We start from the raw sequence: 12,712 nt of genomic DNA, 5'->3' as shown, positions 1-12,712 counted from the left end.
TCCTTCAGTGAGCAAATAAAAAAAGTTATTATGTTTTTGTTCCCTTGTCTAGCATTTGATAGTATATTCAGTTAGGAAGAAAATATGTCTCCAGCCTTTGCCAAAACTCTGCTAATTGAAGAAAAATAAAATAACAAATCCTTGAAGGAACAACAAAACTGGATGGTATTTTAGAACTTCTTTTTTCTCTTTGGTTAATCACCTCTAACAGCCTTCTTAAATTTCTCTTTCTAAAACACTGAGTACTCAGAAATGTAACTAGCTTACATGGATACTGTTACATCCACATAAGAGAAATCTCTATAATACTGCTTATTTTAAATCAAGCTATTAGTTTTGCTTCTTGCACAAAAGGACAAAGATAAGAAAAATGAGAATCAACAATTAACCTTAAAGTGATTGGTTGTCAGAAATCTTCCAACTATTTTGCGTTTAATTATGCAATAAGATTTTGATTTTAAACCCTATGAGTTTTGGTGGTTGTGAAGCAATTATCCCACTATAATTTTCCTTACTTTTATTAAATGTAAATTTGTAGCAGTAATATCTCTCACAAGCTGGGCATTATTTAAAAGGTCAGGAATAAAGTTAACTGTAATTAGAAGGGCAATGAAAAGTCTCCTGCGAAATTAATGGTATATACTTTAGGGACTTTATCTTTGAATGGTGCTTGCTAGTTTCTTTTGCTATAGAACTTAAAAATTGCTTAAAATTGTATAGATGTATTATTTGTTTAAATTATGGTTCAATCTGCATATACGGACCAAAGTTATTATTGAAATTATACCATTAAAAATCAACTTAAGGCTTTGCAGACGCCGCCACATCGGAACTTCCCGCGCAGCCCAACCATGGTCAACCCTACCGTGTTCTTTGACATCGCCGTCGACGGCGAGCCCTTGGGCCGCGTCTCCTTCGAGCTGTTTGCAGACAAAGTTCCAAAGACAGCAGAAAACTTCCGTGCTCTGAGCACTGGGGAGAAAGGCTTTGGTTATAAAGGTTCCTGCTCTCACAGAATAATTCCGGGATTTATGTGCCAGGGTGGTGACTTCACACGCCATAATGGCACTGGTGGCAAGTCCATTTATGGGGAGAAATTTGATGATGAGAATTTCCTCCTGAAGCATACGGGTCCTGGCATCTTGTCCATGGCAAATGCTGGCCCCAACACAAACGGTTCCCAGTTTTTCATCTGCACTGCCAAGACTGAGTGGTTGGATGGCAAGCATGTGGTCTTTGGCAAGGTGAAAGAGGGCATGAATATTGTGGAAGCCATGGAGCGCTTTGGTTCCAGGAATGGCAAGACCAGCAAGAAGATCACCATTGCTGACTGTGGACAAATCTAATAATAAATTTGACTTGTGTTTTATCTTAACCACCAGACCATTCCTTCTGTAGCTCAGGAGAGCACCCCTTCATCCCCATCTGCTCCAAATATACTATAATCTTTGTGCTCTCATTGCACTTCTTTGGGTTCCATAGTTTCCTTATTCCCCTCCAAGTTTAGCTGAATTGCAAAGTTAAGTTTATGGTTATGAAATAAAGACTAAACAACCAAAAAAAAAAAAAAATCAACTTAAGCATCATCCTGTATGGGTATAAATATATTGGTTTACGTAGGTTTGTGCTGAGAAGTAAATGAGTTAATACACTTTTTAAAAATGACAACTTAGAATGGTTGGTAAATATTTAGTTTTCATCAAATGTTATCTTGTGTTATATGTTATAAATGTAAGTGTACAGTCTAAAATCAAATGCAAAAACCTGGCTTTATTTGATATATTCAAGCCTTTGCTTACTCTAAAACATAACAGGGACAGTCACGTCTCTGAAGGCACCATCTCAAGCCCATGTACCCTTTCTCAAGGATACCTATCCACCACTCCTTCATCTATTGATAGCTATCATCTCAACTGCAAGACTACTGTATTCTTAAAAGTCTTCTATGACCCTGAAAACTTAAATTTGACTTCTCTTTTCTATTATTTATATATTTGTGTACAAAATATACAAAGGTAGGGCTTCCCTGGTGGCGCAGTGGTTGAGAGTCCGCCTGCCGATGCCGGGGACACGGGTTCGTGCCCCGGTCTGGGAAGATCCCACATGCCGCAGAGCGGCTGAGCCCGTGAGCCATGCCGCTGAGCCTGCGCATCCGGAGCCTGTGCTCCGCAACGGGAGAGGCCACAACAGTGAGAGGCCCGCGTACGGCAAAAAAAAAAAAAAAAAAAAAAAAAAATATATATATATATATATATATATATATATATATATACACACAAAGGTATATATTTATGACACTGTTTCATATGCATTTTTAATTTTATGCAGTTATTTTTCTTTTTTGATTCCTTCTGTTAACTTTTGAAGACTGAAATGGTATCTTTTATAGGTTTATCCTCACCATTTAGGTAAGTGCCTTGAAAAGTGTAGCAGTTAAATCAATATTTGGGGATGCAGAAAGATTAAACAATGACCAAATATGTGTTTCTCCTCATCTTTGTTTTTACCCACCTTATTGCATATGATAGGAGATTAAATTGAAACTGTAGTAAAAAGTCGATCTGCTTAATGAGAAATGTTATTAAAGTAATTGAATACAGAAATTGGTGAGCTGTGCTAGGTTTAAATGATTGACTGCCAATAAACATCAGTTGACTGATAATTCTTGATGTGGCTAAGTAAGTAAATAAAACCCCTAGCAAGCTTTAAATATAAAAAGCCCACAAACTCAATAGTGCAAAATTATAAATATAAGACATGTCAATATGTCTTTTGTTATTTGAGCGTTTAAGAATTATTATCTTCTTTGTCCGTATAGTGCAAACATCATAACACACAGTTGAACAGGTAAAGGTCCTTGTGCTCAGAGTTCCTAGTCCAGGGAAGAAAGGCAAGAGTACTCATAGTTTTATTGTGATACAATAAGTATTGCAGTTACTGGACAAAAAACTTAAAAACAACTCAAGTTTAAGCATAACAAGTGTTCATCTGTTATAAAGGAGAAGCCGTAGTGGAAATGAGATGACAGAATAGATTTAAGATAAATAAAAAGTTAAATTCACAAGGTTTTGTGACATATTAGATTTGAGGGCAAAATTGAGAGAGAAATCCAGCAGGAACTCAGTTGTTGACTACATTTACATGGAATAGAAAACACACAAATGTTGTAGGTTTTAGGGTAGAAACATTGCCTTGAATTTTGCACATTCAAATGAAGAAAATATTACTCAGAAGAGAAATTGAAAGTAGAACTATAATTTGGAACGTATCAGCTTAAACATAGTAATTGAAGCCCTAGATTCAGAGACATAGTAATGAAGAAAACATTGAAAAAACAAGCTTCATCACGTTAAGAATCTATATAGTTATTTGGCCATTGATTTTACTGAAAGGAAAAATGTCACAGTGAAGTCCTGTTTCCATATTACTATTCCTCACAAATTTATTTAAATAATGTGATCTTCTATAATTTTGAAAACTGAACCTAAAATTAAAAGAAATATATATATCAAGTACTCAACAAACTGATATGTGAATATTTTTCCACTCATTCAGACATGGACATTTTATCTTTATACATTGCTATTTGCAAGAGTAAGTTCCAAAGGAATTTGGTGAAATATATTCAAAAATATTTTCTAAATGACTGATTTTAAGATTCTTTGAGAAGTGAATTATAAACGCAGAGCTCTATTATATCAGCAGAAAAAGAGTAATTTAGGAACAATATTCTTTTCAAAGCAGCATACTGTTAGGCAATATTTATGATCACAGGCAATTTCACAAAGTTAACAATTAGTATTGAACCTGCATAACATATGTTTAAGTGAAAGATGAATGCATATTGCATGTTGTATGTTTGTGGAAGAAATTCAATGTCTTCAGCCATGTCAAAACTCCCTGCTTGATTTGGCTTGGAAGATTTTGAATCATAAATATTCTCTGATTTCACCTGGATTTTAAGATCCACAATGGTCTCAGGCTTATATGAAAAATGAATTAGTGATAAAAAATTACATGATTAATGATGTATTATATTACAAACATTAAATGTCTACACTTTTAGTGAAGGGGGAAAAAGAAATGGATTGTTTACAGTCTAGAGAAGAAAAAAGTCAATTTCTTTCTTTTCAAATAACTAGTTTTGACGGTATTGTCTAATATGTCCCATATTAGAACACAACACTTTAGAGTTTTAAAAAGTTATAAAGAAAACTTACTAATTAAATTATTTTAATTGGTGTTATATAATTTGGGCTCTGTTATCAATGAATAGCCTAAAGGGTAAAATTGTCCCTTTCATATATATAAGAACTTTAAAAGTCATACATTGAAAGGAAAAATTTGTATTTTCACACTGCTTTAGACATTAAAATTAAGTAACAGAGTCTTTTCCATCTCTGGAGAATAAATAAGATTTAGGGATTTTACTTGTAAATTTGAAGTACAGTACATATTCTGAAATATTTTTTACCAGAATAAGGTATAATATTCCTTATTAAGCATTTAATGGCTTTTAAGAATCCAGACATATAGAGAACATTTTATTTATTATGCTTTGATATGTTATCTTCCAGTGCTAGTTTTATCAGCAGTGTACTAGAAAACCTAGCATTAAAAAAACCTACTCTAGACCAGAGTAGGTTTTTTTTTTCTCACAACTTATTTATCTATTCTATTTTTTTTTCAGAGTAGGTTTTTTTAATGCTACACTTTAGAGTGAAGGAAGTCAGAAAGAGAAAAATACCGTATGCTAACGCATATATATGGAATCTAAAAAAAAAAAAAAAATGATACGATGAACCTAGTTGCAGGGCAGGAACAAAGAGGTCGACATAGAGAATGGACTTGAGGACTTGAGGTGGGAGGAGGAAGCTGGGGCGAAGTGAGAGTAGCATCGACATATATACACTACCGAATGTAAAATAGTCGGCTGGTGGGAAGCAGCCGCATAGCACAGGAAGATGGGCTCCGTGCTTTGCGATGACCTAGAGGGGTGGGATAGGGAGGGTGGGAGGGAGGGGATATGGGGACACGTGTATGCGTATGGTTGATTTGCTTTGTTGTACAACAGAAACTAACACAGTATTGTGAAGCAATTATACTCCAATAAAGATCTACCAAAAAAAAAAAAAAAGAAAAACTACTAATATGACAAGCTGCCACACCAGCAATTGTATCCTGATTTGAATTAAAATGTTCATTTAAAATTTTTTATCTTCCATGATTTTTCTTTGCATGCTTTGCTTTAAATGGAGATCAACTGTACATGGTGAGAATCACTTCAAATAAATTTCAGGGATAGGACAATCTTAAGGGTGATCATAAGGAAAAATCATCAGACTGAATGCAAAAAAAGTTAGTAATATATTTAAGGAAAGGGTTACAAAGCAAAACGATCAGAGAAATAAGTTGAAAGCTGATACAACTACAGAAGGAACTTAAATGGTATACAGAGTTGTTCAAATTTGAATTCAGAGGGATAATCATATGTAGTCAATGCAGAAAGACAGAGTGTAAGTAAAACATCTTATATCCTCTTACATGGACGTGTAAAGAGAGTTGGAGATCGTTCTCCTGGTCCTCTTTTGTAACAGAAGGCTGAGAATATGCCCAGCTAAACAACTGTATTTACCAGCCTCCCTGGTATAGTTATTGCAATTATGGCACATCAGTGACCTATAAACAGTGTGGGGCTTCCAGGAATAAGTGCCGTTCATCTTTCACCTGCTTCATACTACTGTGAGCCTGAATTATAGGTTGACAGAATATAGATTGGTGATTGGAGCTCCTACGGCCCTCTTGAATCCTGAAATGCTCTTGGAGACAAAAGCCATGCTCTTGGAATGTTAGAAAAGATAGGAGGTTGAGTTCCAAAGGCCTCAAGGAGCAATCATGTCAGCTGTGGACGGTACATTTTATTAACGAATAAACTGCTGTCCATTTAATCCACTGTTTTGTCCAGCCTTCTACTAAGTGCTGGACACAATTACTAATACAGGTTAGACAGATGTAGAAAACAAAGATCCCAGAACAAATACTAAAAATGAGAGAACGAAAGGAATCTACAAAGCCCGGGATTTCATTTCACGTGAACTTTCAGCATTTCAAACCTTTCATATCAGTGATATAAGCCACAGTAACATTTTTAGGAGAGTAGCCTAATGCCATATTCAAACCAATTTGAGTTTCATGTAAATAGAGTGCCAGACTTAACAAATAAAATATGACACCCAATTAAAGTTGAATTTCAGAGAGACAAGAATGGTTTTTATATAAGTATATCCCATGCAACATTTGGTACATACAGTAAATACTGATTTATCATATATCTGAAATTCAAATTAACCTGGAAGTTCTGCATTTTATCTAACAAGCCTACCTATAAAGTTGTTGAAATTCATAGTAATATTTATTACATTACGTTATTTTCAAAGAAATAATATTTTCATGGGGCTTTGTTATTCAACATGATCAACAATATCATATCGAATCAAGCTACTCAGTGATACGAAAATAGCGTGTATTTTATTGAGCACTTGTTATATATCCTTGAATTTTGTAATAATCCCTTCTTTGTAGATGAAGAGACAGAAGCTTAAGCTTCGATCAGTACATTGTGAACATACAACTAATAAGTAGCAAAACTAGGACTGGAATCTAGGTTGGTATGACATAATTTTTTTTTTTTTTTTTTTTTTTTTGCGGTACGCAGGCCTCTCACTGTTGTGGCCTCTCCCGTTGTGGAGCACAGGCTCCGGACGCGCAGGCTCAGCGGCCATGGCTTACGGGCCCAGCCGCTCCGCGGCATGTGGGATCCTCCCGGACCGGGGAACAAACCCGCGTCCCCTGCATCGGCAGGCGGACTCTCAACCACTGCGCCACCAGGGAAGCCCTGGAATAGCTTTAAAGCAGGGACTACTACAAGATTGCTAATATGGAGATATAACAGCATGATCTTAAAGCTTCATTGAATAGGAAAAATCTTCCAATTTCAGAGGCTATAATTGGATAAAATTTTGTTCTGGCAGTTTCTGCAAGTTTTCACACTCCCTTATTGCTGTATGTAACTTACATTGATTCACGTTCTTTCAGGCAGGTTGGGTGTGTCTGTGCTCCATGAAACATATATTAGAAGGACGAGAAGGAGAGACCAAAAAACAAAGAACCTGGTTCAACTGAACATTTACAATGTATTTCATCGAGGGTTATCAGCTGTAAAATACTTTATCTCATCAGCTCTCACACAAAAATGAGTTCATTTTATTGGTATACTCAATTCACAGATAAGGAAGCTGTGGCACAGGGAGGTTAAATAAGTCGCTTGAGGGCACATCACTCCCAAGAGACTTTATATTAATTGGAATCCAGATAGTCTGAATCCCCAGCCCATGCTGCAAACCTCTGTATAATCCTTCCTCCAGTAGTTTCTGTGGTGTCCTTTTTAATCATTTGGTGTAAAACAGAAGACAGGCAAAATGAAAGTCTTCAAACATCAATTGATCATGAATCAATCTCACACAAAACAGCAGAGTATAACACATCTATTTGTAATATATAGGAGCCAGAATTATTTGGGGTACATTTTACAAAAGGCAGCAGCTACAGAGCTTCTCACTTACATGCAATGGTTTAGCTCATGATGTAGAGTAAATCAGGCCATGTAAACATCCCAGGTGTACCACTTAATAGCTTACTAACCTGCAGTGAACAACTCTCGTAGCATAAATCCCCACATGTGTAAATGGGGACTTATTTCTTGCTTCATGGAGTTGTTTTTAGGGTTAATGAGATAATGAGGTAGTGAGGTAATAAGAACTAATATGAATATATCCTATTAAATAAACAAAATTATCTTTGCAATGCATGGGAAGGGGATTCAAAATGTACTCACAGGACTTCTTCACCTGAGAATAGGAGTAAGTGGATATAAAAGGTGAGGGGTAATTATGCTTTTTAAAAAAATATGTCAATATTATTTTAATCTTTTGCAATCAGAAGGTATTCATGTATGTATTGAGTAGGTAAAAAAATACTAAATTTTATCTTATATATATTAAGTAATCAGAAAGAATATTGAAAATTGTTACTGATTCCCTTTGACTTAAAAAGCACTTAACTTTACACAATTTAATAGACACTAAACCCACTTTTGTGAAAACAGACAATATACTAACAGGGTACAAAAACTGACTCGTATCTGAATTTTTGAAAGTCTTCTTTGCTTATAAACAAAGTAAAATGTATTTTACTATAGTAAGATTATCTTGATCTTTCAACATGTCATAAATCCATATAGAACAATTAAAAATACATTTTAAGGAGATATAATAACAGATATTTCTTAACATTAAATTCAAAATATAATTAGACAACATTCATAGTGGCAAACAATAGAACATATTTTTCTAGTTTTAAGCAGGAAAGGGGTTTAATCAAGATACTAGGAAGGTCATAGAATAAGCAGGATATCAGCATGTCAGCTTAGGGAATGAGAAGCCAGAAAAGGTGCACAAGCCACATACTGAGACTGGCCAACTGGAAACCCTGCTGAAGCAGAACACTGAACAACTGCAGAGCTTTTGTCACTGATGTCCTTGAAAGTGGGATCCTGCCGCCACAACACTCACCAGGAAGGATGGGCGGAGAGAGTGGATTCTGAAAAGCACCTGCATTCCCCTGTTCTTGCTTATAAAAGGAAATCTTTCTCAGCATCCTCTTTATTAGAGCCTTATTCACATATCGGCTTCCTAACTGGGAGAAGGTGGATTAAGTAAGATTTTGGCTTCCACCTTGGGGTTAGCAAAAATCAAAGCATTGCCAGAATATTCAGAGGTGTTCAAAAGATGTTGGGTGACCAAAAATCATGTCAGATGTCCACCAGAGACAGGGCTGAAAATATGTATATAATATATAGTTTATTTATATGCTGAAGTCTTTATTTTAGCAGACTTTAAGCAGAAATAAATATAAAGAAAAACACCAGTGAGATTTTATAACTGTTTTATTTCACATTTTAGTTATACTGGTAAATGCAATTCAATGTATTCAGATAATTTGACAGGTGATGGCATAGCACTTAATGAAAACACCAGAAGCGTATTGGGAAGTTGAATAAATATCCCTGTTTTCAAAGACATCTTTGGATATTCCGTGGAGTTTTACCTGAAAGGCTGGTAGTTCTGTGTACACTATAGATTATGAATGCTCGTTTAACTTAATTAAGTATGCCTTGAAATGAAATTGAAACTTTCTCAATATTGGAGATGTGATTTTTTAAGTTCTCAATATTTATCTGCTCTATGAAATATATCCAAAATACCTTCATCCAGTAAAAGTTAATTTAGCGATGCCAGAATTCATCTAACATTTACATATATTTTAGAGCTCTAACTTACTTATAATCCTTTTTTTCTGGAAATTTCAAGATTCTAGAACAGTCAAGAATAAGAAAGTAAGCAAAATAATTTACATGATCCATGCACAAGAACATGTCCACTTTTGCAAGCTGTCCACAGACTATAGCTCTGTGAATCTCATCATATGACTTACATGGTACGTACTCCCCCTTATTCTTGAAACAATTCAAATGAGCTTATGTTGAGGTATTCAAACCAAAGCAGCATAGAGTACATAGGCTTCTTTAAAATAACAGTGGTAAGCTTGATAGTAAGGATGAAAATAGAAAATAAAAGATAAAATGCAGAAAGTGGTTTAAGATGGTGGCATAGAACTTACCTCTCCCCACAAGCATACCAATTCTATAGTTACAGATTGATCAATTCCCTGTGAAAAACAGCTGAAATCTAGCTGAAAAGCTTCTCCACAGCAAAGGGCCACCTCGAGATGGTAGAAGAGGCAGAGACAGTCTCCCACAAACGTCACACACCCAGTGCAGCAACCCCCAAGCAGGAGGAAACTCACAATTATAAACTTCACCCTGAGGACCGAAGGGTTCGAGCCCCATCTCAGACACTCCCAACCTGGGAACCTGCACTGGAGAGATGAGCCCCCAAAAGTCCAGCTTTGAAAACCAGTGGGGCTTATGTTCAGGTGACCCAAAAGGCTCTGGGGAATGGAGAGTCTGTTTTCAAAGGGCTCATGTACAGACTCACTTACACCAGGACCCAGTGCAAAAACACCAATTTGAAAAATGCCTAGAAGACATGTGAAGGAGATTTACTAGTTAATCTTAAAGTGCCTCCTGGGGCACAGGAGTCTGTTGGGGCTTCCTCTGGGGATGGAGGCAGCAGTGGGTGTCATTTTTGCTCTCTCACTCCAACTTGGTAGAGCCAGCACTGGTGGGCACCAGGTTCTGTACTCCCTCTATCTTGCTGGTGCTGGCTGGCTTGCCCCACCTAGATACTCTCCCAAAACCTTACTGAAGGCAATGATCTCATGCCACCCCTGAGCCTGATGTGGCCCTGCTGCAGGCAGTGGGCTTACCCCAGCCCTGCCCCCCTCTAAAGTCCCACTGAAGTTTGTGGCTTTGTCCCACCCACAAACTCTCCTGTGACCCTGCTGAAGCTGGCTGCTGACTCCAACCCCAGGCTCCTCTGTGGCCCCACTGAAGCCAGCGGACACACACAGTCCACACAGGGGACACCCCTTGAGCACCAGGCTTGGGTGGCCAAGGGGGCCTATATTTCTGGCCCCCACAGGACTGAAACAATTGGAGGGACAGATTTTGGCAGGTTACAACCCCCAGGTCACAACACAGACACCCTCAGACTTTCCGTGACAAAGGTCTCTTTACCTGTCCTAGAGCTTGAGGGACAGGCTTGAGGGGGCAGGCTTCAGGATTACCAGACATGTAGAGGCTGCAAAGGAGCTCTCAGGGAATGTAGGCTGGTGATGCCATCTTTGTGCTCTCCTTTGGCCTTGCTACAGCTCACTGGTACTTTCCAGAAAGGACCTTATATACTCATCTGGAGCCCTGGTTTTCTCAACTCTCTCCAAGGGAAAATCTTCAAATCACCTAATCTGGAGGCCAGCAGGGGTTATGAGGTAGTCCCACAGGACTGTATATATTTGCATATTTTAAAAGCTGCTACCTGAGTGTCTAGTTTTCAATTAACCTAAAACTAGCAGCTGACAAAGATCCCTTCATGTGAAACACTGACAAGGCTTGGCATGACCTCAACAACTGAACCTATCAAGAATAAATTGGGCTGATAAGACAGCCACAAAGGTTCTAGAGACAACCAGAGGTAGGGCAAAGTTGAACAGTAACATTGCCTACACAGGGCTATACCTTCAAGACTAGGAGAGGTCGAGGTTTCACCCAATCCATAGAAACAAATAAAATAAAGAGAAACAAGAACATGAGAAAACAAAGGAAAATGTTCCAAACAAAAGAGCAAGATAAAATCCCAGGAAAAAAGAAAAAACTTAAAAATAGAGATTAATAATTTACCTGATAAAGAGTTAGAAGTAACTGTCCCTGAACATGGCAGAAGAGTGGATGAACACAGTGAGAATTTCAACAGACATAAAAATATAGGAAACTACTAAATAGAAGTCACAGAGCTGAAGAATACAAGAACTGAACTAAAAATACACTAGAAGAATTCAAAAGTGTACTTGATGAAGCAAAGAACAAATCAGCGACCTGAAAGCCAGAACAGTGGAACTCACCCAAACAGAGCAGAAAAAGAAAAAAGAATTAAAAAAATAAAACTAGCTTAAGGCATCTATGGGATAACATCAAGCAGAATAACATTCAGATTATAGGGTTCCCAGAAATAGAAGATTTAAAGAAAGGGGCAGAAAATGTATTTCAGGAAATAATGGCTGAAATCTTCCGTAACCTGGGGAAGAAAACAGACATCCAGATCCAGGAAGCACAGAGAGTTCCAAAAAAGATGAACTCAAAAAGACCCACACCAAGCACATTATAATTAAAATGTCAAAAGATAAAGGAGACAATTTTAAAAGCAGCAAGAAAAAAACTACATTTTACATATGAGAAAAACCTCTCTAAAATATCAGCTGCCTTCTTAACAGAAATTTTATAGGCCAGAAGGAAGTGGCATGATATAGTCAAGGTGCTTAAAGTGAAAACCAAAAAGAATCTAACTAAGAATACTCTACTTAGCATAGTTATCATGTTATCATTCACAATTAAATTGAAGTAGAGGTCAAAAGTTTTCCAGACGAGCAAAAGCTGAAGGAGTTAATCGTCTCCAAACCAGCCTTATGAGAACTATTAAAGGGACTTCTTTAAGCTGAAAATAAAAGGCACTAACTAGCAGTAAGAAAATATAAGGGGGAAAAAATCTCACTGGCAAAGGCAAATATATAGTAAGTATAATGGACTAACCACTTAGAAAGCTAGTATAAGTTTAAAGACAAAAGTAGTATAATTATTAACTATAACTATTATAATTAGGTAAGAAACATGCAAAATAAAACAATGTAAAATATTACATCAAAAATATAAAACATGGGGGGTGCATAAAAATGTAGATTTTTAAAAATGTGTTCAAATTTGAGTTGCTTTAAACTTAGACTCTATACCGGCTCTTATATGTGAACCTCACAGTAACAACAAAGCAAAAACTTATAGTAGATAGACAAAAGACAAAGAGACAAGAATCTAAACATAACACTGAAGAACATCATCAGACCACAAGGAAAGAGAGCAAGAGAAGAAGAAAATAACAAAAAGGACCTGTAAAAATGGCCAAAAAACAAGTGGCAAAATGGCAAT

The 12,712-nt window shown here is 36.7% G+C and overlaps 2 protein-coding genes across 4 annotated transcripts in view; one reads left to right on the top strand and one right to left on the bottom strand.

Annotated features, from left to right (window-relative positions):
- Window positions 1–12,712, bottom strand: part of FSTL5 (follistatin like 5) — a gene marked incomplete at both ends in the record, with an annotated part of 643,376 nt that overhangs the window by 205,147 nt on the left and 425,517 nt on the right. The gene's annotated exons all lie outside the window — the stretch shown is intronic.
- On the top strand, window positions 815–1,571 carry LOC309960809 (peptidyl-prolyl cis-trans isomerase A-like). The gene has a single exon (XM_082837737.1). The coding sequence runs from the start codon at window positions 852–854 to the stop codon at window positions 1,344–1,346; it is 495 nt and encodes a 164-aa protein (XP_082693863.1). The 5' UTR covers window positions 815–851; the 3' UTR covers window positions 1,347–1,571.

This window comes from Leucopleurus acutus (genome assembly GCF_964270905.1).
Source record: "Leucopleurus acutus genome assembly, chromosome: 4".
In the NCBI taxonomy this organism is placed as follows: Eukaryota; Metazoa; Chordata; class Mammalia; order Artiodactyla; family Delphinidae; genus Leucopleurus; species Leucopleurus acutus.
This window is presented reverse-complemented; position numbering and strand designations above follow the sequence as displayed.

Bases quoted from the DNA above. Each gene is read 5' to 3' on its own strand.
- LOC309960809 (XM_082837737.1), top strand. From the start codon at position 852: ATGGTCAACCCTACCGTGTTCTTTGACATCGCCGTCGACGGCGAGCCC.